Here is a 24439-nt window from a genome sequence, read left to right on the forward strand (position 1 = left end):
CAGCAGGGGCAACGTGTACAGATGCGATTTAGCTGATGCAAGAGACGGATCTTGCACCCATGTATTAGCATTGTCCGTCACTACATGTAGTTGAATTCCCCGTACTATAGCCTCGCTTTGGCTCCAAGTACACCAAAGGGCGAGGATGCTTAAGCAAATGACTTGGCAAAAACTGACACGGGTACCAGGTACGGTGAAGTGTCCAAGACCAAGTGGATGATCTCTGCACGCTTGATGCAGCCTGCCGATCCTCTCTGCCACCCCCGTATTTTGATCCAAGGGTGTTCCCGAACCCAATAAGCTACTGCACAGGCAGGACTTTGACTCCGTACACCGCCCGGACTTGCAGGTCGTTTCTCGGAATGCACGGAGTGGTAGCCGTCGGCCTCTGCGGCGTGCGCCAGAGTGGGAAAGCCTCCTTGAGCTTAGAACTCGACGGCACGCGCAAGGTGTTGTTATATTCGACAGCACAGTGATGGACGGCGTAGAATCCTGGAGTATAGGCCGCCCTGTCATATTTCAACCACACTTGGTCTACGGTAAGTGATATGCGTGATTCAGCATTCGAAACTACATGTAGCCAGTGAAGTGGAACAAGGCACCGCAAAGCGGAGTTGGCCCTCCATGTGTGCTTTTCCTGCTCGCGAGATCCGGAGAAACATATGCTTTTCTCACTGCTTGTACTCAGTCGGCTTCGATTCGTACACTACTCCGTACACCATCGACGATCGATGCAGAGGCACAGAAGTCCCTGAACCCTTCTCGTGACCAATCATGTACTAGAGTAACGGCAAGTAGACAACAGTTCCCGGCCATGGTTTCCAGTGCTCTCCAATTGCCTACTTCTCACTGCTTGTATGCTGTTGACTTGAAAACCCAAACCGGGGTAGTCCGTTTGCGCCGCAGTGATGCTTTGTCGCTCCATCAGACGTGTCCGATATGCCCATGCTGATCGGCCCGAGGCACCAACTTGCGGCTACAATAACACACCAACAGCCATCGTCTCTCGTGGGACAAGGGAACAGCTCGCAAATCGAATTTAAACGACGGCTTACAACGCATGGACAAAAACAACGAGTCTTCCAGAGATATATAAGTCTGAAAGCCGGCACCGCGACCTGGGCACTGGACAAAGCATGCTATATGCCAATTTTGCAGACCAGGGCAGCATGACAAGTCTTTTCATTGACGTATGTAATCTGTAGTGAGATTGATAAAATCTAAAGAGGTGTATCGGAGAAAATCCATGGCGCGTAAACGCACCGTGCGTACAAATCCAATGCTCAAAGCCAGCCATCGCTCCAATGCATTGACAAGACAAGACAAAAAGAAAAGACCAGAACAACGCCAAGCACACCCTGTCCGCTCCCTTGATAAAGACAACCCCGCCGTTTCACGGGCCTGATGGTATCGTGGTGTCCCGCAAATCGTCTAGTAGCCGCTCTTGGCGAGCCTCTCCTTCTCGTCGAGGACCGTCTCGCCGCTCTCCCGCTCGCGGTGCTCGACCTCGGCCGTGGCGTCGCGCTTCAAGTTGTCGTTGATGACGGCGTCTCCGGGCGTGGCCATGCGGCCGACCTCCCGGACAACGTTCCGGTCAAAGTCCGCGCGGCCCTCGATGGCGCGCAAGACCTCGAAGAGCGGCTTGCCCTTTTCGGGCCAGGCGACGTCGCCGCGGAGAATCTTCTTGGCGGTGATGCCGCGCTCGTTGTAAAAGACGGAGTTGGCGTCGGCGCGGCTGACAATGATGGTGCCGTCAATCTGGACGCCGGCCCAGAGGCCGCGGCTCTTCATGTAACTCCACATGGGGCGGGCCGTCTTGGAGACGGCGGCATCGACGCTGCCGCCGGCGCCGACGGGGCCGACGGCAATGGAGGCGTCGCCGCCGAGGGAGACGCGCGGGTTGGCAAAGGCGTTGACCTGGGCGGGCGTGTTGAGGACGCAGACGCAGTCGTAGACGTCGAGGCCGATGGCGAAGCCGGCGCCGAGGGTGGAGACGACAAAGGACGAGGGGGGGGACCAGGAGCCGTCAGGGCGGCGAGCGACGACGACGCCGGAGCCGGCGGCGAGGGAGGCATGGACGGCGCCGGCGCGGATGACGTTGAAGATGGCGAGGCCGGCGCAGTTCTCGAGGACACTGTCGGGGATCTTGACCATGGACTTCTTTGTGATGCCGGTAGGGTGCATGGGGCCATCCTGCTTGGGAGGCTCATGACCATTGAGCTCTGTAGAGTCTGCGAATTAGTACCGCCTCTGTTCGGGCGTGGGGACGACAGTCAACGTACTGGTAAAGGAGTGGAGGATGCGAGCAGCCTTGCCGCACTCCTTCTCCATGCTGGTGGGCCACCAGCCCTCGGCGCCGATGACGTTGGCAGCCTTGTTGAGAGGCCAGCCGGCCTTGCTGGTGATGGAGTGGAACTTCTTGTTAAAGGTGCTGGGCTCCCTGGTGGCGGGAGCGGCGTCGGCGTTGACGGCGTCGGCGGTGTTGTTGTTGAAGGTCGAGCGGGGGCTGATGGTGGGCGAGGGGGTGTAGGCAGGGGGCTGCTGCTCGAGAGCCTGAGGCTCGTCGCGGTAGACGGGGTAGGCAGTCATGTTGGATGTGGTTGGGTGGTGTGGTTGTTGTCAAGGTGGTGGATGAAGGGAGATGAGGTTGGAGTTGAGAGTCGTCAAGGGCTGTTGCTGTTGAGACGTATAGAGGACTGTGGTTGCTTGGTGAGTATGCGAGCTGGATATCTTCTCCTTCTGTTCATGCAGGCGATGAACAGGCCTTATTATACGCATCCGTGTGCGTGGGCCTCGCTCGCGGGCGCGCTCCATTCTCGGCCGCGATGTCGAGCGTCGTCTCTGTTGGCGAGGGTGCCTGCATCGGGCGGCGCAGCCTCTCTCTCCACCCTCGCGCGAGGAATGGACGTGAACGGCGACAAAGCCAAAGGGGCGTCCTCGCTCGCTCGTCACCAAGGGGGGTTGGAAAGGCAGCCGCCAGGGGCGAGCAACGAGTGACGAAGGCGCTCGGCCCCGCGATGGTGGACGCGAAGGCCGAGGGCGACGGCGGATTATGTCAGCCGCGCACGCCGCCCAACCGAGAGGGATGTCCTCGAGGGATGTCCTCAGCCGCCATGCCATCAAGGCGAGTCGCGGTTAAGCTTGTCCGTTCAAGCACTGACGGGTTGCGGTGTCGTCGGTGAGCTCCGGTGAGAAAGAGGACACTCGGCACTTGCAGCATCGTGTCCATCGATCATCGTGTCCATCTCGTCACGCAACGCATGGGCCGTCCGAGCAGCCTCACTGGAATTCCATGAGCCAACTAATTATGCCCTTGAACGGCCAGTAACCACAGTGAGCTCGGGGGCCATGGCCAAGCTCCTTTGTGACACGGAGGAGAGAGCTGGCTACCTACCACACCAGGGGGTGCTTATTAGGTCCCGCCATGAGCAGAGTACGTACATAATTACAGTGCTGGCACTCTCAGAGAACCAACTGGAGCCCCACTGCAATAAGTTACCACAGCTCCACTTACAGTGGGCTGTCGCAAGTGTCGTTGTACGTACCTCTCGTTTGCTCTCGCGAGTCAAGCTCACTCCCGGCAGTTTGGCAAGACAAGCTGGCCTCCCGGGCATCAACAGCCGCTGGGCATCACGGCCGCTGCCAATCAGCACTTGTTCTTGGCCACTGCCAGCCCAGCTTCTCTTGCCTACTACTTTCGCGTACCGCCCACATGGACTCACAGACTAGAGGTGACCCGACATGCTGCCTTGCTCGTGTGGTAATACTAGACGTCATCGCTCGCCGTCGAGAAAACAGGAAACCATTTTTGACTCTCCTTCTCGCGCCCGCCGCCCAAGAAATCGCAAATCAGTGACCGCGTTCCCCAGTATTGCCTCTCAACAATCCATCCGCCTCCCCATCATCAGCATCCGCACTCGTGCTATACTGTGCAGCACGCGCGACCCTGCCCCCGTCAAGACATTGTCCAGCGCCGCCTCGGCCAAAGCAGGAAACCCAAATCGCCAAAAGGACAACAAAAGAAAGAAAGAAGCTCTCCAACAGCCATGTCGTCCTCGCTGGTCCAAGACCGCGAGCACCACAACGGCCCCGACAAAGCTGACGACGTCCGCTCCCTCGCCCAGCGCTCCCTCGACCGCCTCGTCGCCCCCTCGTCGCGCCGCCGCGCATACGACTCTGCATCCTCGCTCGCTGCCGCGCGGCCCGTCCTCTTTGTACGTACCTTGACCTCGCCTTCGACCGCTTCACGCGCAGCCCCCAAGCCCTCTCTTGCTCTCTCCCACGTTTCCCCTTTCATCAGTCGGTGGGTTGTTGTCAACGCACAGTTGCCCGAGTGACTGTTCTACCAAAGTCGCCGGCACGTACCACCATGAATCCGGCCTCAGCTAACATCTGACCCAGTCCTTTGCCCTCTCGCAGCTCCTCTTCTCCTTCCTCCCCCTCCTCCTCTTCGCCGCCTTCGCCGCCAGCACCGTCATCTTCGCCCTCGGTGCCGCCATCTTCTTCGCCCTCTTCTGGATCGGCATCGCCCTCCTCCTCCTCGTCCCCGCCCTGCTCGTCGTCTCCTCCATCGCCCTCCTCGTCTGGGGCTGGGCTCTCGGCAGCTTCCTCATTGCCCGTTGGCTCTACGCCCATGCCCCCGTCGCCGCCAACGGCCGTGTCGACGTCGACGTCGCCGGCAGACATATGGACGTGGTCAAGAATGAGAACGGTGTCGACGGCAACATCAGTGACAAGCACTAGATGGACGGGGCAGCGGCCACTTTCTTAAGACTCGGCAAGTGATGGGGCCGGTCCGCAAGTCTAACAAACAAGAGGCTCCACGGAGCGGGCCATGGCCTAATATGGAGACAACACGGGATACCATTCGTGCGGGCCAATTCAGTGGCCTGCTGCCAGGTTGTGATTTGCGACCTGTCAATGGTAAATGAAGTCGACATAGACACGCTTCTCCTGTAAACCAGGCACAGCTAGGGTTGATTGAGCAAATTACATCATCACCCTGTCATCGTGCTCCCACGTTGTTTGAACGCGACACGAGTCGCTGCATCACAGTTTGCTTGCGTCGCTGCCTAGTCTTCGCTCCGTGACCATCCTCGACGCTGCCATCACAAACGAGGCCGGACGAACCTCGACCAACGTCCTCAGACCCATCCGTCTGAACCCTCGCCACCGCCGCAGCCCACGTCCATATGTAAACCCCCACTAGTATATTACAGATACAGACCCTCCGGCTCGCCCTCCTGCTTGGTCCGGAGCACCCGCTCCCGCGCAGACCTAAAGTCGGCCATCTGCACGCGCATGCGGCGCTCCCGCAGCGCCATCATGCCCGCCTCGGAGCAAATCGCCTTGATGTCCGCACCCGACAGGTCGTCCTTTTGCGAGATAAACTCCTCCAGGTCCACGTCGTCGCTCAGGTTCATCTTGGACGTGTGCAGCGTAAAGATCTTGCGCTTCGTGTTCTGGTCGGGGTTCTCAAACAGAATCTTGCGATCGATGCGGCCCGGCCGGATCAGGGCAGGATCCAGCGTCTCAATCTTGTTGGTGGCCATGATGACCTTGACGTCGCCTCGGTCATCGAAGCCGTCGAGCTGGTTGAGGAGCTCCAGCATGGTCCGCTGCACCTCGCGCTCCCCTCCAGAGGTCGAGTCGTAGCGCTTGGTGCCGATGGCGTCAATCTCGTCGATGAAGACAATCGAAGGCGCATTCTCGCCCGCCACCTACGTCGTCTGGTCAGCACGCTGTCCTCGTCCACACGTGCATCACATCCTACCTGGAAGAGTTGTCGGACCAACCGCGGGCCGTCGCCGAGGTACTTCTGGATTAACTCGCTCCCAACAATGCGTAGAAACGTGGCCGACGTCTGGTTGGCGACGGCCTTGGCCAAGAGCGTCTTGCCTGTTCCGGGAGCGCCGTAGAGAATGACGCCCTTGGGAGGTTTGATGCCCATTTCCTCGTACAGCTCGGGATGGAGCAGCGGAAGCTCCACCGACTCTCTGACCTCTTGAATCTGCTGCTCCAAGCCTCCAATGTCGGCGTAAGACTCGGTCGGGGCCTTGTCGAGCTTCATGACGCTGACAAGGGGGTCCGTGTCGTCGGTCAGGACGCCGACGATGCTGACGCTCTTATGGTGCAGCAAGACGCTGGCGCCGGGCTCGAGGAGGTCCTTGTCGACAAAGCTCATGATACTGACGTAGTACTCGGGACCCGTGGTGCTGCTGACGATGGCGTGGTCGTCGTCAATCAGCTCCTCGAGCGTTCCGACTCCCATGGGGCTGCCACGCATGTCGTCGACGCGGCCGCGCTCGTCGGCTAACCGGTCGACGTCGGCATCGGCGCCGGCGATGGAGCCCTCCTTGGCGGCCTTGGCCTTGCGCAGTCGCTCCTGGTTCTCGACGTACTCTTCCTCCAGCAAGAGATGGTCGTGGACCCGCTGCATCCGGAGTAGTCGGAGCTTGCATCGGCCGGTGGGATAGACGGCAGGAAGCTTTGCTGCTGCGCTTGTGCCGCCAGCCTTTCTCTTCTTGCGGCCGACGCGGGTGGTTGGCCTTGGGGGGGGCTCGTACTTGGGCTTATCCTTCTGTCGGGGCTGTCAGAAGACGAGATTGGCGCGTGTATTTGCAGAGATACGAACCTTTTTGTCCTTTTCGTCCCTTCCGTCACCACCGCCCATGCCGGATTGGCCTTGACCCTTTGACGAACCGTCAGCAAGTGGAAGAGCGAGGCCAGCCAAGGAGGCGAAAGCTCACCATCCTTGCCAGGCAAGCTCTTAGAGCTCGTGCGTGCAGGTGAGTGCGCGTGCGTCGTCTGTTGGCCTCGTGAGGACAGCCTGGTCGAGGTTTGCGGGTGTTGAGAGGAGACTATTGATGCCCCGGAGCTTGGCAGAGGATGAAGCCGGCTGGCCCCAGCAGGCACCGGGAAGACACGACAGCTAGGTACTTGCGGCCGGTCACGTGCATACAGACATCACGTGACCTTCCTCACAACCCCAGACGGCGCCTTTCATCTTCCTTTGCACCTGACCGGCGGCTTGGCCTGTCCTTTTCTTCAATGAGGTGGCAAAGACATGGGTTTTCCGGGTGGAAGCTTTGGCGCAGCTCGTCTTGCTGCATTGTGACGATTTGACTGCACACGGCGCTTGAGAAACCTACCCTATACTATCGGCCGGTGGTGTTTCCCCGTGGCGGATCGAACTCTCCCCTGTAAAAATTCTTCCCCCGTCAGAGCTGTTAGCGGCTCGCTAGCAGGGGGCCGGATTTGCAGGCCACCCGACCGCGCTTTTGCTGCCCGGGTCCATCGTGGCCCTAACAGCACAGAGGAAGACATTAGGAGAGTTCATATTCCTCTGCAAAGCCGGTCTCGACAACACGTCCACACGGACCTCACAGCTTCCTTCGGAACCAAGGAGCTGTGGGTATTGAAGGCCCGCCCTTCTAAACAACGGTGGCTGGTTGCGCAGGTTTTTCTCCCTGAAGGCAAGCTGCACGACAGCCTCTGATTCCTTCGAGGGTTTTTCTGCCGCCGCTCCTGCGCTATTTCCATCGCCTGGTTACCGAAGCATGGACTGCGACAGCAGCGTTAGCGAGAGCGAGAGAATTCTGACCGGACAAAACCAAGGGTTGACCATTGTGGCAATCGCCACGCGCCTGGACGACCCGCTGACGGGCACCAGGCTCCGACACTGAGCGCCTTAGAGCCGATGAAATGCTGGATGGACTTCGGGAAGGCTGGCTGCAGAGGATAGCCACGGACACTTGTATTGACGGGCTTAGCGACAACCTACCGGTGGAGGGGGTAGGAAAGCCGTCTCCGGGGATTGAGCCCGACAGCTCGCCCTTGCGAGGCCTTGCAAGAAGCGCTGGGTGAGGCCTACTGTGGCAGGATTTTCTCGATAGCCTAGCTCAGCACGTCCTGTGCCCCACCGGGACCTGAGCGGCCTTACGGCCGCTGGACGGAAAATACACACACACACACACACACCCCGTGGCGGATCATGTGCTGCTCGCCAAGGTGTTTGTGTTACAATAACTAACATCCGATCTTGTCTAGCTCATTATTATCCATCGCTCGGGGAAGCAAGCATTATGCGGCGGGTTGTGCATATCTGTACTGTAATGCGACTTGACGGAATCCATGCATGTACGACGTCACATGATGCTGGCCAGTAGCGCGACACCTCCAGTGCTTGGCAGGTGCCAAGAACAGACGCAAACACCAGCTCAACGTGCCGAGTTGCTTGTAAAAGTCAGGGCACCAAAAGGGTCCATGTGCACTCATCTGAATGAATCGACCAAAGGCTCAAATGTACCCAGTGGCAGCATTCCACTGGCCACCTCGCCGGTATTGAATATCCGGTTTGGTGCAGACCCGTCGTTGACGTCGTAGGCTAGGCCCCATTTGCCTCAGACACCCCCGGCCCTGAGGTCCGACGTCCAAATGATAAACTAACTTCGACTCTGTTCCCCACCAGCAAACACACATGACGAACCCCGCGGCCAGACTAGCACCCTAAACTCAACCTCCTACATTCTCTCACCTTCATCTTTTGTGCCGCCGCACACTGAGCAGCCTGCATCAGCACCCCGTACCTCAAGCGCCATCCTGTCAAGCGGGGCAACGTGCCGTCATGACGAGCAGCCGCGACCGTCGAATAGCCAAGGAGCTGGCTGACATCCAGGCCGACAGGGACAACTCTGGCGTGTATGCGATGCCCATCGACGGCGCCAACCTGAGCCATCTCAAGGGCACCATTCCCGCGCCCCCCGAGACTCCCTACGCGGGGGGCGTCTACCGAATCGACATCCAGATCCCCGACACCTACCCCTTCAAGTCCCCCATCATGCGCTTCGAGACCCAGATCTGGCATCCAAACGTCAGCAGTCAGACTGTACGTTTCGTGCCGTGACCTCCAGCGGGCTACCTGCAAGTCGACCTCGGCTAACCGACTGTCCCCAGGGCGCCATTTGTCTCGACACCCTAGGCAGCGGCTGGTCCCCCGTCCAGACCATCAAGACGGCCCTGCTCTCCCTCCGCATGCTCCTCGAGTCCCCCAACCCTAAGGACCCCCAAGATGCCGAAGTCGCCAGCATGCTCACCGAGAACCCAGAACGCTTCGCCATTGTCGCTCGAGACTGGGCCGTCCGCCACGCCGGCGCCACCAAGCAAGACGTCGACCTGAACAAGTGGATGAAGAAGAACCTCAAAGAGGCCGCCCCAAACTCCGATGATGCCAACCGGTATGTCTTGGCTGGCATCCGAGGCAAGCAACATCTACACAGGCTGACTGGCTTGACGCAGGTACAAGGGCTATAACAAGGACCTGGTTGATCGCTTTGTCAACATGGGCTTCGATGTCGGCTCTGTCGTTGACGCATTCGTCTACGTCGGCATTGACCGTAACAACGGACAAGACTACGAGCTTGAAGAAGCGTACATGGGCGACATTACCGCTCGGCTCCTTGGCGAGCAATAAGACGCAGAAGCATTGGCTACGGTTACGGGGGTTTGCATCGGCAGCATTAGCACTGGAGTTTTGCCATACATAGATTGGTCCTTTTGTTTATCCCGTATGCTTTGGGACGAGTTGACCGCTTTGCACGTCATGATTCTAGCCGACTTTACAATAGGTCACCTCTACAGCGCTGCAATCATTGCTATGGGCATATGTCCTGGGGGGCATTCTCCAGGCCTTTCCGTTGCATACGACTACACAGCAAGGTACCCCTTTAGACGAAATTGTACTCGACTTCCTGATCTATCTTACGCACACCATAATGAAACAAAATCGCGAAAGCCCCCCGAGCGCCGTGGGCGTCTTGTCAGCGAGCTTCAAATTTGCTCGGTCCCCCGTCTCCATCCCCCTGTCACCCAGTCCAGAACATCGTCCAAGATTACAAAAGATCCCGTCGGACAAACTCTTCGTACAGAGCCTTGCCGAGGCCAGCAGGAGAGCGCTCAACAACGACACCCGCGCTCTCGAGAGCCTTGATCTTGGAGTCGGCCCCGCCCTTGCCGCCAGAGACAATGGCGCCGGCGTGGCCCATGCGGCGGCCGGGAGGAGCGGATATACCGGCAATGAAGGAAACGACGGGCTTGCCGCCACCGACCGTGTTGGCCTCCTTGAGGAACTCGGCAGCGTCCTCCTCGGCGGACCCTCCGATTTCGCCAATCATGATGATGCCGTCCGTCTCCTCATCCTCGGTAAAGACCTTGAGGCAGTCGATGAAGTTGGTTCCGCTAAAGGGGTCGCCGCCGATGCCGACAACCAGAGACTGGCCAAGGCCGGCTTGCGTGGTCTGATTGACGGCCTCGTAGGTGAGGGTGCCGGACCGGGAGACGATGCCGATGCGACCGCGCTTGTGGATGAAGCCAGGCATGATGCCAATCTTGCACTGGCCAGGCGCGATGATGCCGGGACAGTTGGGGCCGACCAAGCGAGTCTTGGACTGGGACTTGAGCATGGACGTGATGCGGACCATGTCTGAGGGCCATGTGAGCAAAAATCATACGTGCAGGAGAGAAAGACTCACCATGTTGCGGGATGCCTTCGGTAATGCAGACGACGAGGGGAATCTCAGCTTGGAGAGCCTCTTCGATACCGGCAGCGGCGAGAGGCGGGCTTGGCGCATGTCAGTAGGGTTCCACGGCCGCCGAAATTATTGAAGCATACGGGACAAAAATGGCCGTAGCAGTGGCACCCGTCTCCTTGACAGCGTCAGAGACATTTTTGAAGACGGGAAGGTCGAGATGCGTTTGGCCAGCCTTCTTCGGGTTCGTGCCGCCAACAACCTTGGTTCCTGCAAACCCAAGATCAGCTCTCGTCGTTTGGTCGCGGGGTCGACGGGGGCGTACCGTATTCAATAGCTTGCCGGGCATGGAAGCTGCGACGCGTCAGTAATGCTGGTTCGGAAACAGTGCTGACTAGACGTCACATGCGTTCCCTGCTTCCCGGTGAAGCCCTGGTAGATGACCTTGGTGTCACCATTGATGCGCAGGTTATCGACAGTCTTGGCGTAGGGGGACGAGGAGCTGTAGGCACGACGGGCGACCTGGCGAAGCGCGGCGGGGCGCAACGCCGTCCTGGGGAGAGCCTGCATGCTGGATCTGGGGGCTGGGGGAGGCAGGAGATTCAAGTTGCAACGCTCGACGAGGGATTGGGAGAGCTGGAGCTTGGTGAGGAAAACCATCGGCCGGCAAAGGCCAAGCTGGGAGAGCTTGGCGACTTCGGGTGCGACCGGGCAAGCGGCGGCTGTCTTTTTCCGAGAAATTCCAAACGGCTTTGGCGGATGTACAAGGTACTTTGTGCAAAGTGGGGAGGGAATCTCGGCCTCGGGATATGTACTTATGATAGCGCAGTACTGAAACTTTGGTTGGAAAACTGTGGTCTCAGCCAGTACTCGCTAGCACTTACCCGTCCAATCCCGGGCCTGATCGAGATCCTGTACCGGCCACTCGGGTCTGGCCCAACCCAGGCGGCGCATCAAGTACAGGAACCTCGTTGGTTTTGCAAGCCACCTACCTGAGGTACGTATCTGACTGGCCTTTTACGTTTCGCCCCGCCATAAAAAATATCAGAAGCCTATTCATCGATGGACAATACGAATGTTGTGACGCTTCCCCCAAGCAGCGCCATGGCGACGGCAACAGTCACAAGCACCAAGAAAAAGGGGGTCGACCTCGCGCCCGAGAGCGAGCGCTTCCTGCGATGCTGCGCCGACGTCGCAAACGCATTGATCGAGGACCATGAGGCGACCAAAGACGGCCGCCCGTCTCGCGACATCAACCTCAACTCGCTACGCTCCAAGCTCTCCAAGAAGCACAAGCTGGCCAACATCCCTCCCTTGACCGCCATCATCGCCGCCATCCCCGAGCACTACAAGAAATACATCCTACCCAAGCTCGTCGCCAAACCCATCAGTATGGCGCCTGTTGACTGCCGCTCCGAGTCTGTCCACTGACGTGCACCAGGAACATCGTCGGGAATAGCAGTCGTCGCCGTCATGTGCAAGCCTCATCGATGTCCTCACATCGCCTACACCGGCAACATCTGCGTCTATTGCCCCGGCGGTCCCGACTCCGACTTTGAGTACAGCACGCAATCATACACTGGATACGAGCCCACGTCCATGCGAGCCATCCGCGCGCGCTATGATCCCTTTGAGCAGGCACGAGGCCGAGTGGACCAGCTCAAGTCGCTCGGCCACTCGGTGGACAAGGTTGAATACATAATCATGGGCGGCACCTTCATGTCGTTGCCCAACTCGTATCGTGAAGACTTCATCTCGCAGCTGCACAATGCGCTGAGCGGCTATCAGACCTCCAAGGTGGACGAGGCGGTCGAGGCAGGCGAGATGAGCAACGTCAAGTGCGTCGGCATCACCATCGAGACACGGCCCGACTACTGTCTGCAGCCGCACCTCTCCGACATGCTGAGGTACGGCTGCACCAGGCTGGAAGTCGGAGTGCAGTCGCTCTACGAGGACGTGGCGCGCGACACCAATCGCGGCCATACCGTGGCATCGGTCGCCGAAACATTCTGCCTTGCCAAGGATGCCGGCTTCAAGGTCGTCAGCCACATGATGCCGGATCTCCCCAACGTGGGCATGGAGCGCGACATGGACCAGTTCCGCGAGTATTTCGAGAATCCCGCATTCCGGACCGACGGGCTCAAGATCTACCCGACCCTCGTCATCCGGGGCACCGGACTCTACGAGCTGTGGCGAACGGGACGCTATCAAAACTACACGCCCAACGGGTTGGTGGACCTCGTGGCGAGGATATTGGCTCTGATACCGCCATGGACTCGCATTTACCGTGTCCAGCGAGATATCCCGATGCCCCTCGTGACGTCGGGCGTCGAGAACGGCAACCTGCGAGAGCTTGCCCTGGCCCGGATGAAGGATTTTGGAACGACATGTCGAGACGTACGGACCAGAGAAGTTGGAATCAACGAGGTCAAGAACAAGATTAGGCCGAACCAAGTCGAGTTGGTGCGCAGAGATTACGCTGCCAACGGCGGCTGGGAAACCTTTCTGGCATACGAGGATCCCAAGCAAGACATCCTGGTTGCCCTGTTACGGCTGCGCAAATGCACAGAAAAGTACACGTACCGAGAGGAGCTCACCGGCCAGCCCAGCAGCATGATCCGCGAGCTCCACGTGTACGGTACCGCGGTGCCCATACACGCGCGCAATCCCCGCAAGTTTCAACACCAGGGCTTCGGCACGCTGCTTATGGAGGAGGCCGAGAGGATCGCGCGCGACGAGCACGGCAGCGACAAGATCAGCGTCATCTCCGGAGTCGGTGTGCGAAGCTACTATAAGAAACTCGGCTACTGGCTGGACGGTCCGTACATGAGCAAGTGGATCGACGGGCGCGACGGGGACGGACAGGAATGAACACGTCTTTTCGACGTCGTCCCATCTCTACATGACAATGAGGAACAGCCCTTATCCCCCGCAGACTTTGGCCTTCTGCGGTATAACATCACTCCTAAACAAGGTCCGGAGAACCAAATTTTTCCAAGTACGCCTCCACGTCCTCGAAGACGGCCATCGTGTCGTAACGTGCGGCCGTGTCTGCTCCCCCTGTTGTCAACCCTCGAAGTTCATCAATCTTCTCCTTGATTTTCAACGCATAGTGGCGCGCGCATCCCCCGGCAGCCGTCAACGCCTGTTCGAGAGCGGGTCCTTCAAACAGGTCTGATTTCACTGTCACAACTACCTGCACGATGTCGCTCAAGGGCAGATCGCAGAAGCCGCTATCGACGTAGCATCGCGGATGAGATTGGAACGCCTCACTCTTGACCGATTCGCACGTCGCGCCTCTCCCTGAAATGGGCTCGACGAGAGCCCTTTCCAGACATAGCATGGTCCTCCAGATCCAGGCTTGGCCCTGAGGGCTGAAGCTATCGAGGCGGGCCACGAAACGCCGGCAATTCTTGGCGCCGTAGCGCAGAGGATAACCGTCCTGACCGCATTGGAGGGTTTTCTCGGCGCAGCGTGTGTAAAAGTTGCACGAACGTGGTGGAGGGCTTTGGCACGTCGGCTGGCAGATGGCCCTGCCTGGGCTGGTCACGCACCCGGCGTGGTTCTTGTGCGGCTGGCCCCTCAATCCCACGCCGGGGACGGGATTGCGCTTGACGATGTGGATGGTGCCGCGGCTGATCGGGTGGGACGAGGGTAGGAGCTTGAGTGTCGCGGTGCTGGACGTTGCGATGGTGTCCGCGGAGCCAATCCTCTTGTCGGCCGTGCTCGCTGATAGCTCGATGGACATGGCGGGCAGGTTGGACATGTGAAAGGTCCCGGAATTGTCGGTAACACCGTGCTGTCTGATGCCAGGAAACGACTCGGCTGTCACGTTTGCGCCAGGCACAGGCTTGCCGTGCTCATCCACGACTTTGACTGGCATGCTAATGGAGCCAAAGAGAAGCGCGAAACTATGGACAAGCAAGCTTCCCTGGTCATCTTTGGCTGCGACAGTGATTGCTTTGAATCCAGGTCCCAAGCCGCTCACAACGATGCCGTCAGGAGTAACGACCGTATTCTTGAGCACAACACCCAGCCCAAGAGATGGAGCGGCGTCTGTGCCGGTGGCCATGAAGACGGCATGTGACTCGGTGTCGAGACTGTTGCACGACGGCCTGATGATGAAGGGTTCATTGGGCTTGTTGAAGCCGTCCTCGGCGACGCCGTCCAGGACAAACGTGGGCGTGCAAGAAAGCCGGTGGGGGCCAGTGACAGACGACGCAGTTTCTCCGATGACACTCGAGCGTTTCGTGTCAACTGCCGTCGGCAAGCCGGGGTTGAGGGCACCGAGGGCGTGGGAGACGGGGAGGAGGAGGATGCCGAAGCCGAACATTTTGGTCGCTTTCTCTTGACTGGGCAGACGCGTGTCAAAGCTGGTGGAAGCGTTTTGACAGACTTTGAAAAACTCACAGGTCAAGCGAGGTCGCACGCAGAATGTTAAGGGTGACACGAGCGATTGTAGGCTCGTTGAAGCAAGCCTTGTATGCTGGACGAGACGCGCTTATTTGCCGGGCAATTTGTTCCTCGCTGGGGCTATTGGAATCTGACAGGGGGTGAAAGGCCAATCAGATAAAGACGATGGTCATTCACATGGGAAATGTCTGATTCACTTTCCACAGGCACCCAGAGCGTACGATGGAGACAGGAGTATATTTCCCGTTGCTACACACCAAGAAACCGCTTCATTCTCGGCGCGGGCCATTTTGCGTTTTCCACAGTTATGAAAACTGATCATGTAGTGCGAAGCGAGGAAGTCTAGAAATCAAACCTGAAACCTGCTCTCCCCGGGCAAGACGACCTCACGCGGAGTCCATGGCCGCGGGGAAAAGAGACCGGACAGTGCAAGTTTCCGGGTGAAGGGAGAAGGGACTTGGCTTCGATATGGACTGCCTCGGGTGGGAGAGCATGGCTTCCATTCACGAATTGGCGAGAATCACGGCACGTAATATCGACACACTCGAACACGTGATATGCTTTGAGATTTTAACGTCAACAACTATTTCCAATTTTGAATGACCTAAACCCAAGGCGAATCCTCGAAGAATCGTACAGGAACCCGAGCTGCCTCCGGGGCCAGCTAGCACGAATTGCCGGACGGCGGCGTGGCCTGAGGAGTGCCGGTGGCGGTCTGCGTGCCCCGTGGGGGCTGCGAGCCGGGCTGTCCGGCCGGGACGCCGGGGGGTGCTGGGACCTTGCCCTGGCCTTTGGCATCACCCTTGACACCGGGGCCGGCGTCTTGGCCACCGACACTGACGGGCCGGCCAGCGGCGGACTTCCCGGCCTTGTTGGTCTTGGCGGTGTCGGGCGTTTCTGCCCCTGGAGTTTCCGCTCCCGCGCTGGCGCCGGCGGTAACGCCAATGTTGACGACAAATATCATAGTCTGAGGCTGCTGGGCCCCGCTCTGCTGAACGGCCGACTCGACCTTTTCCAGGACCTGCTGGCTCGCACCGTCGGCCTGTTGAGTGCTGGGAGGGGCTGCCTCGGCCTGGACGACGCCGGGAAGAGTGACCTGCTTCCTTGCGCACTCGCCGCACTGGCTGATGTCGGGCAGCCCGCGCTTCTCTCCTTCCTCGCGGCTGCCGAGGGGCTTCTGCGGCGTCTCGGGAGAGTCGGCGATCGGGGCAGGTTTCCCGAACATGATGACGTACACGTAGCTGCCGTCCTGCTGCCGCTTCATGACGTGCTGACTCGGGGTGAAGACCATGACGAAGATAAAGGTCCTGTCTACGGGCGCCTTGGCCGTTGGGGACGTCGGCTGCGGTGAGGTCCCGTTTGTGACCCGGGTGCCGTTGATGCCAACAAGGCCGCTGGGGATCCTCGTGTCATTAGTGGTGTTGGTGCCCTTGGTGACGGTGTTGTTGGCCGCGTCAGTCTTGTTGGTGCTCGGGACAGCGCTCGGCACGGCCCGGATAAGAGTCGTCGGCACCGCCGAAGGCGCCGAGGACGCCGAGGACGGTGTTCCACCCTTGGGCGGCTTCTGCACCATGGCCGGCGTAAAGGAGCCAAAGCCAGGACGTTGGCAACCAAAAGACGCAGAAGCAAACGCAGCGAACTGGGCTCGTACTTTGACCTGGCGCTTGACCGGCCCCTGGCCCTGCTCGCCGGCAACGTCCTGCTCCTCCAAGGCCTCACTGTCGCCGGCGCGCTGGGGCTTGGGGGGGTTGGGGTAATACTCCTCCAGCGGAACCGTCACGTTCTTGTTCTCCTGGAGGGGCTGGGGAAACTCGTTGCTCTGCAAGCGCAGCTCCTCATACAGCTCGGGCAGCGTCTTGGTGTCGTTGGACTCGGTGAGCTTGGTAGCGGCCTCGCTGTAAACATTCTTCCAGAACTTGGCCTCGTCATCTGAAAAGATCTCGTTGCTCTTCTTGCACGCCAGGCAGCCATCGCTGTCCGCGTTCAAGGTGCTATTCTTGCCGAGCACGCACTCCTTGTAAATGTCCATGTTCTGGTTTCCGGGGGGCAGCCTGGCGCCCTCGGTGCTGATGAAGCCGGCCCGGCCTTCGCACTCAGTGAAGATGAGCTGTTCGGCGACGCAAGGGGGGATGACGCTTGTTTCGTCGCCCAGCTTATACGTGCCGCCGGGGTGGCATTTTTCGTTGGCCAGCTCCTGGAGGTCGGCGGGCAGTTGCTGGATCTCGTCGGCGGGCGCAGCCCCCTGGGCGGTTGCGCTGTGGAGGGCGGTGAGGACGCCGATAATGGCCAAGAGAGTGTTTTTGCTCAACATTTTGAGAGGGAAAGGGGTAATGGGTTGTGGCAAAAGATGAGTGGGGACTCTTCAGTGGTCTCTGACTTTGATTCTCCCGTGCCAAGCGGTGAAGGTCGAGGAGGTCCCAGTTCTCTCTTCAGTCTCGAACGGGGTATAAACAAAGGCTACGTGTGTTGATATAGAAACGAGTGGAAAAGGAAGGTGACCGCTGCCGAATAACCAGGCGAAAGCTGACGATGAAGGAAGGATGTCGTCAATGGTGGTGAGGCACGAGAAATCAAAGCCAAGGGGATTGTGGCTGGCATTTATATACACTTCAATCCCGGTCTCTCTCGGACAACCCTGGCAGCGAAGAAGCACTCGGCGTCATCTTGCCCCGAGAGACTAATCCACACCGACTGTAGCAAGTTAGGGAGACATCCTGATAGTGGATCTTGGCCTCGAGAAGCACGGTTCATCTCCAGCGAATTCTTTAAGCATGCGAATGTCAAACAAACCAATGACACTGCCACTCAAACGACCCAACGAATAAAACTGCCTCGTTCCACCCACTACGCCGGGCTCGCTTGACCTTGTTCTCTCTTGCGAAGGCCTCTGCATTGTCTTTCTCGCGAAAGTTTGTGGGTTCTCTAGCTTGATCTGTGACGAGAGGGGTGGGTCGGGCTCTATCTTGCCTTGACTAAGAGACCAAATTAGATGACTGGATCGGAGCTTCGCGTTTCATTCAAGCTCGGACGAGAAGAGGGGCCTCCATTGCGCAATCAGCTTGGCAGACTTTGACCTGATTCAACCAGGCAGACCCTTGCATTCTTCCCCGCATGGTGACGCGAATCAACATCCCACGTCTGCAGCTTCATCCTGAAAGGTCCAGCCAGAGGCAAGGATGAGGCGAACGTTCAATGCCGGCCTGACAAAGAGCCGGCCAAAGCCAAAGCTCCTGGTTCCAGGTTAGGGGGATTGGATATTGTCGAAACGAATCTCCTCTTCTTAGAATTTGAACGGAAAGTACGAAATAAGCTTGGCACAAAGATCGAGCGCCCGGTCTGAAAAAAAAGCGTCTGAAATTTAGACGCCGTTTCAGACTAGTTAAGCTTATTGACAAGGTGACATGGTGGTTACTGGGTATATGACACTGGCACATCAAAGCCTCCGGCTTGGCGTGCCGATCAAGTTATATGTAGTTATGTACCTTGATCCCGGCATTCCTGCCGTCTACTTAATCTGTAACAAGCCAAGAAGATGAGAAACCGCGACATTCAAAGTTCCCACTTGTACAGCCGCGCTCTTCGGTGACTTTGGCTGACACAGCCCACATCATCTGGCGTGTTAGTGTATCTTGCATGAACATCAAAGCCGCACATGGTGGGGAAGAAGCAGGAGGTTCGCAGCTCGACTGCACGTGTATCCGAGAAGAGAAAAGCTGTCGTTTGTGAGTTTGATTAAGGCTTCTCAAGTGGAGGCGACGACCGAAAGATTTTCCGATGCCCGGCATGGATGAGCCAAGGATTCCATCATGAGATAGGAGACGACGTCAGTTCTCTGAAACTGCTTATCGGTCTTGTTCCAGGGAGGGACTCTTTGCCTCTGGCATTGAAAGAGGTCAATTCGTGTCTGCATGCCACGTGCGTGCGTGCGAGCCTACTGCGTATGCCAGCGACGCCTCCGAGGTCCGACATCCATGTCTGCCTTTCTTCTCGGGAGCCTCCCCCAGCTCCAGGTTGCAACGATTGCACGCAAAGACATGTTTTCGTTCAAAGTACAGAGAAGCACTTGGTCAGTACCTACATGGGCGATTCAAGAAGCACAGCCCTGTGCCTCTCTTGAAACTCGCAATGCCCATTAAAGTCGAGAGATATTCAAGGGTTCTGACCCCTGAATATCAAAGGCGGGGAACCGGTCAGCATTTACTTCTCCCCTGAGCAATTCGTATCGTGAAACATTTTGCTCAATCGAGCACTTCGTTATAGCAAAGACAGCATCTCCGGATAAGGAATCACTGCCAGACAAGATGTGGCAGAGAAACTTTGTGTTTCCTCTTCCATGATCTTGGAGAGGCACACGTATTTTGCATACAAGTGCTAGCCGCTCCGGTTTGCTGGGAGTGAGCTGACTGCACAACACCAGACTGTCTCGCAGTGGGAGTATGCTTGAGCTTCCTGATATCCCCATGGAAACCGCGTTCAGCACGGGATTTTACCCGTCACTCCAGTACGGACTCGGTTCTTCGCAATAGCATTGTTCTGTTCAGTCGCGCAACCAGCTGTCGTTTCATGCTTTTTCTCTGCCCGAGAATCTTCTTTTCCTTTCCTTCTCTATAGGATCTTGATGCCTTGACTAGTGAGTGATGGTGGTTTCTACGGTGGTTTCTGTTGACTAATTCAACGGATTGCGTTTAGCACGCCATATCGATTTACTGCCAACGCAGCTTGGCGAGCTTGGTAAGGGCGGGCCGGATGCGGGGAAGCGGCAACTGGAGATGGTGATGGGCATCAGGACTCGCGTAACACAGGCGGCATAATGTATCGATAGATTGGTATTAGTCCTTGTATGTGGACTACGTAGTAAAGTGGTCTCTACTTGCCTACCAATATGATCGTCCACTCTATTAGGTCATCTCCCTTCACTCACGAAATACCACGTTCTGTTCATTTTCCCGTCTCCTCTCTTTCTGTCCCGCCGAGTTCCATTGCATGATGTCCCTCTCGTCTCCTTCAATACCCTTGTACTAATCTGCGTACGCTGTTCCATAGTTGACTGTCGGGAGGCACTGGTAGAATAAAGTCAACTGTAGTTTCCAAACCCTAATCACCTCTAGCCCAATGTATCATGCTGCATATATTCGAAACCACATGCTTCCTTCCGCTCCTGGAACAGAGGTCAAACCAAGGGGTCGAGTTGACATATATGAAAGTCGTGGGCGCAACTGATTCAAAATCGTCTAGATAATCCTTACTTATATCGAATTGAAGAAAGCACATATAGTGCTGCGTAGCGTTGATAAGTATAACGCTGCTCTATATCGTCAGCGAGATATATTATGGTATAAGCATGTACGCCTAGGTTAGTTGTGGTGATGTGAACGGTACCTATTGTCCAACTCGCCTAATGGATCAGCCAATCTGGCCACCAGGGCTTCGCAGGTCATCTGTGCAAAACATTCATCCGAGATAATTGGTTTGCCACTCTCGATATGCTGGAACCGTTTTTTTGTCTCTAAAATCGCAACACGATTTCTCCCAACGGCAAAGACGCCATCATATAACTTTTGCCGTAGACAGAGTCCCCCATCGTCAGTTGCTACTATCCTACGCGCCAGAACGGGGGTAAATGCAGCCAGTCTTGTCTTATTATCGCGGAATTCGACGACGATTGGCAGGGTCCTAGATTCTTGGGGTGATGTAAAGTAGAGGAGGTGACGAATAACACAGGAGGTAAATCGTAGCGTTTCATCTTCAGGGCTCACAAGAAGTGCGTGAGAGTCCATGTCGATGAAATTCATAGAAGAGGATGCCGAAGAGCTCTCGTGTAGAGGACTGCTGGAGCCGACTTGAATCATGCTGGAGTCGACATAGTTGTCTTGACGGGTGCTTCGACCGGCACGCTTTGGTCTCACCTTAGCATCATCGTCCTCTGCAAGGGCCTTGCTATCGGTGCTACGGCGGTCCCCCGGTCCCGAAAGCATTGACATTGCCGCCCACACTTGACCAAGAGACACGCCGTAACTGTGGACAAGCTGGTGCTCGCTTTGAGCTAAGTCGAGTGTTGTCGGACCGTCTAGGAACTTTTGGATCTCGGTCGAATACTGCGCGTCCATAGGCCGGCAAGATTGGGACAAAATAGGGAGAATGGTGCTTTGGGTATCTCGCCGTATAATGCGACAGGCAAGGAGATGCTCGCGTCCCCACTGACTTGCAGGCATGTATTGTAGCTCTGAGAAGGTTTTCCCCCCTTCATCGGCAAATCGCGCTCTGAAGTAGGATTCCGAGGTGACGGTACTAAACTAGGTCTCAAGCAGTGGCTTGAGAGCACAGTGGAAGAAATAGGGGCACAGAAAGGTGAATTTAGTAATGCATGTCTTGGTCTATCTATTGGGACAAGGGAGGGGCTTATATAGGTACAGTGACCACATATAGCTAGCCAAAAGAGGGCATTAGGATATTCCTATACCTAAGTTAGGCCTATATAATGTCCTTAGGCTAGGGGAGTCATATTAGTTAGGCAGGCTTCCTTATATATAACTATTAGGTCTACTGGGCATGACTGTGGCTTCTTATGCCTACTCTCCTTAACACACCCCCTTGCTACCCTAGCTTCTAGATAGTGGGGCAATAGGTAGAGGAGGGTTCGGTCTAATAAATATAAGGCTATTCCGATATTAAATTTAGCTATTTTGCTGTCTATTTAAGGAGGTTGTCTAAAAATAAGGGAGGCTCCTAATTATATTCTATAAAAAGGGAAGGTAAATATAGTAAAAGGTAAAAGCTAGGACCCGAAGGATAGGATATAAGGAGAACCCTCCTCCGTATATCCTATCTCCTTAGGCCCCTAAGTTCGTTAACCGCGCCCCCCCTAGGGCGTGGTTATATAACCTGCTCTTCCGCCCTAGGGGGAGTTAAACTTACGATTAATAGGGTTATATAACCTACTCTTACCGTTTAATTAGTAGTTATAAGTTATATTTATAACCTTCCTTATAAGGAGGGGTATAGCGGGGCATCCCTTTAGGTAGCCTAGGTACTATAGTACCTTTGCTAGCGACGTTATTATTTAGGATAAAAGTAATCTTAATAGTAGGCTTTCTAATAATATATTCCTTATATTAATTAGTCTTAATTTAGTAAAGCTATCGCGATTATCGTAAGTTTAAGCGCTATAGTATTATACTAATTAAGGGGTAGTCTAGTAATAGCTTTACTTCTTAGTAGTAAATAGGGCTAACTTCTACCCCCTAGATCTTTATAGTTTCTTAATTAAATTAAGATCTAACTACGCTATTAGAATCCCTTAATCTTAGTAGATATAGTAGTGCTCTTATTATCGGGATCTAGCGATTATTAAGTTCGCTATAGTAAGGAGATATTACGCCTTAATATAGTAGTTAGGTATATTATCTCTTAATATATCTTCTAGCTATATTACTAGTCCTAGTTACTTAATAAAGCTCTAATACTTTTAGTATATAAGCGCCTTCGTTATACTATTAGCTAGGTTATCTACTAATACGATCTAGCTAACTTATATCCGATCTTACTATACCTCCTAACGAAGCTAGTATCTATAAACGTTAATATACTTAAGGTTTATCTTAAGCTTCGCGCTTAATTTAGTTAGAAGCTTAATAGTCTAAAGGTTATTATACTAGAGCTCTATAGTCCCTTTAATATTAATACTAAGCTCCTTAATTAGTTAGCTAAATACTACTTATTTCTTAGCTATCTATAAGAGTGCTAATAATTTAGCTTCTATAGAGGATATTATTATAGTAGCTTGCTTAGTAGCTTTCTAGTTAATTAGCCTACTAAGGAGTAGGAATACGTATCCTTATAAGGACTTCCTAGTCTCTAGGTTATTAGCGTATAAGGAGTCGGATATATACATTAGCCGCCTTATTAGGTTTATCGCCGTAAAGTAAGTATAGTAGTTTCTCGTATAATAGAGGTAAGCTAGGCACTTACGTGCTTCGTGCTTATAGCGCGGCCTAGGGTTATAATTATATTAGGCTAGCTTTCCGGCTATAAATACGATATCTAGCCTAGTATAAATTGCTAGATAAATAAGCGACCTAATTAGAGAGATATATTCGTATATCTCTTCCTTTAAAGCTTACTTTTCGTAGGGGACGAGCTCTTTTATTATTAGCGGGATCTTAGGCTTATAAAGGATATTATTATTAAGGATATAATATTTCTTTATAGTCTTAGAGATATAGGAAGCTTACGAGAGCTATATCTTCTTAAGATCCCTATCCCTAATAATCTCGATGCTAAGGAACTAGCGTAGCTCTCCTATATACGTAACGGTGTATTTTTTTATAATAGCCTTATATAGCTCTTCCTAATCTTATTTTTGCCTTTTCGGATATATTATAACGATATTATCTATAAAGATAAAGATAATAACGCCCTTATAGACTAGTATATAGGCGTTTTCTACTAGCTACTAGGCTCCTAGTTTAGTAAAGAAACTAGATATCTCTTTAAACTATAGCTTTAGAGAGATACGGAGCCTATATAGTGCTTTTAATAGCTTTAGGCATAGCCTAGGCATTAAGAATCCCGGTAGAGGCTAGTAATAGACTTCTTAGCATAGGATTACGTATAGAAATACTGTTTTTACGTTATATTATTCCGTCTTAAAGTCCTTAAGGTAGTAGAAGGCTATTAGTAGTCGAAATATTTATGCTCGTAGCGTAGCTATATATATATCCTCGTTACCTTCGGGTTATAGGTCTCTATAAACTATAATATATGCTTTAAAGCGTATAATATACCCTTATTTATCGGTCTTATATATAAAGACCTAACGTAAGGGGATTAGGAAGTAACCTTTCTATTTAATAATAGCTTTTAGGATAGTCTTCTACGTGCCCCTTACTAGGTTTTCCTCTATTTCGTGGTCTATAGCTTCCTTCTACTTATATGCGAATTCTAAAGCTATTACCGCGTTAAAGGAGGTAGGGGGAGGCGGTATATCTTTAACGTAAAGCTTATACTTACTTACCTTTACGATAATATTATTAATAAGGGATTTCTTAGGCCTACGAGCCTATTTTCCTTTAATAACGTTGCTTAGGTTAATCCCTTATAACGTATCCTTTCGTCTACGTTATTCTTATATTTATAATATCCTTAAGCTAGCCCTATTAATCGCTAGGTTAAGGGTGCGGGGTTCGGACTAAGGGTTATCTTCTTAAACCTATACTATAATCGTTCCTTTACCCCCTAGGTTAAGAGGTATATTATTACGTTCGTCTTAAGGAGATAAGTCGATTAATATAGGTATCGTATCTTTAAGCTATCTCCTTAACGAGATAAAGGAGGGGTTACTAGCTATAGTATCTATTGCGGGCGTAGGAGGCATAGAGCTTAGTAACTTTATATTAAATATAGTATTAAGTAGAAGGGGTAATATTAAAATCTCTATCCCTATGCCTATTATTTCCGGAGGGGAAAGATATATATATCTATATAATCCCTATAAGGGCGTC

General features: G+C 54.5%; 8 protein-coding genes across 8 annotated transcripts; 3 read left to right on the forward strand and 5 right to left on the reverse strand.

Annotated features, from left to right (window-relative positions):
* Positions 1-1431: 1431 nt before the first annotated feature.
* Positions 1432-2589, reverse strand: HRG_06199 (las17-binding protein actin regulator domain-containing protein; the record flags this gene model as incomplete). The annotated part of the gene is made up of 2 exons (XM_044864670.1): positions 1432-2231; positions 2283-2589. The coding sequence occupies 2 exons, from the start codon at positions 2587-2589 to the stop codon at positions 1432-1434; spliced, it is 1107 nt and encodes a 368-aa protein (XP_044721202.1).
* A 1457-nt stretch (positions 2590-4046) lies between these two features.
* Positions 4047-4743, forward strand: HRG_06200 (promethin domain-containing protein; the record flags this gene model as incomplete). The annotated part of the gene is made up of 2 exons (XM_044864671.1): positions 4047-4214; positions 4402-4743. The coding sequence occupies 2 exons, from the start codon at positions 4047-4049 to the stop codon at positions 4741-4743; spliced, it is 510 nt and encodes a 169-aa protein (XP_044721203.1).
* A 470-nt stretch (positions 4744-5213) lies between these two features.
* Positions 5214-6673, reverse strand: HRG_06201 (ATPase family associated with various cellular activities (AAA) domain-containing protein; the record flags this gene model as incomplete). The annotated part of the gene is made up of 3 exons (XM_044864672.1): positions 5214-5720; positions 5774-6580; positions 6635-6673. The coding sequence occupies 3 exons, from the start codon at positions 6671-6673 to the stop codon at positions 5214-5216; spliced, it is 1353 nt and encodes a 450-aa protein (XP_044721204.1).
* A 1953-nt stretch (positions 6674-8626) lies between these two features.
* On the forward strand, positions 8627-9472 carry HRG_06202 (ubiquitin-conjugating enzyme domain-containing protein; the record flags this gene model as incomplete). The annotated part of the gene is made up of 3 exons (XM_044864673.1): positions 8627-8887; positions 8956-9236; positions 9298-9472. The coding sequence occupies 3 exons, from the start codon at positions 8627-8629 to the stop codon at positions 9470-9472; spliced, it is 717 nt and encodes a 238-aa protein (XP_044721205.1).
* A 418-nt stretch (positions 9473-9890) lies between these two features.
* On the reverse strand, positions 9891-11096 carry HRG_06203 (coA binding domain-containing protein; the record flags this gene model as incomplete). Its single annotated transcript, XM_044864674.1, has 5 exons — positions 9891-10480; positions 10530-10618; positions 10670-10796; positions 10852-10880; positions 10936-11096. The coding sequence occupies 5 exons, from the start codon at positions 11094-11096 to the stop codon at positions 9891-9893; spliced, it is 996 nt and encodes a 331-aa protein (XP_044721206.1).
* A 534-nt stretch (positions 11097-11630) lies between these two features.
* On the forward strand, positions 11631-13397 carry HRG_06204 (radical SAM superfamily domain-containing protein; the record flags this gene model as incomplete). Its single annotated transcript, XM_044864675.1, has 2 exons — positions 11631-11916; positions 11968-13397. 2 exons carry the CDS (start codon positions 11631-11633, stop codon positions 13395-13397), a joined length of 1716 nt encoding a protein of 571 aa, XP_044721207.1.
* A 94-nt stretch (positions 13398-13491) lies between these two features.
* On the reverse strand, positions 13492-14859 carry HRG_06205 (carboxypeptidase regulatory-like domain-containing protein; the record flags this gene model as incomplete). Its single annotated transcript, XM_044864676.1, has 1 exon — positions 13492-14859. One exon carries the CDS (start codon positions 14857-14859, stop codon positions 13492-13494), a length of 1368 nt encoding a protein of 455 aa, XP_044721208.1.
* Positions 14860-15603: 744 nt separating this feature from the next.
* HRG_06206 (uncharacterized protein) lies at positions 15604-17250 on the reverse strand (the record flags this gene model as incomplete). Its single annotated transcript, XM_044864677.1, has 1 exon — positions 15604-17250. The coding sequence occupies one exon, from the start codon at positions 17248-17250 to the stop codon at positions 15604-15606; it is 1647 nt and encodes a 548-aa protein (XP_044721209.1).
* Between the last annotated feature and the right edge of the window lie 7189 nt (positions 17251-24439).

This window comes from Hirsutella rhossiliensis, assembly GCF_020360975.1.
Source record: "Hirsutella rhossiliensis strain HR02 chromosome Unknown scaffold00005, whole genome shotgun sequence".
NCBI classification, from domain to species: domain Eukaryota; kingdom Fungi; phylum Ascomycota; class Sordariomycetes; order Hypocreales; family Ophiocordycipitaceae; genus Hirsutella; species Hirsutella rhossiliensis.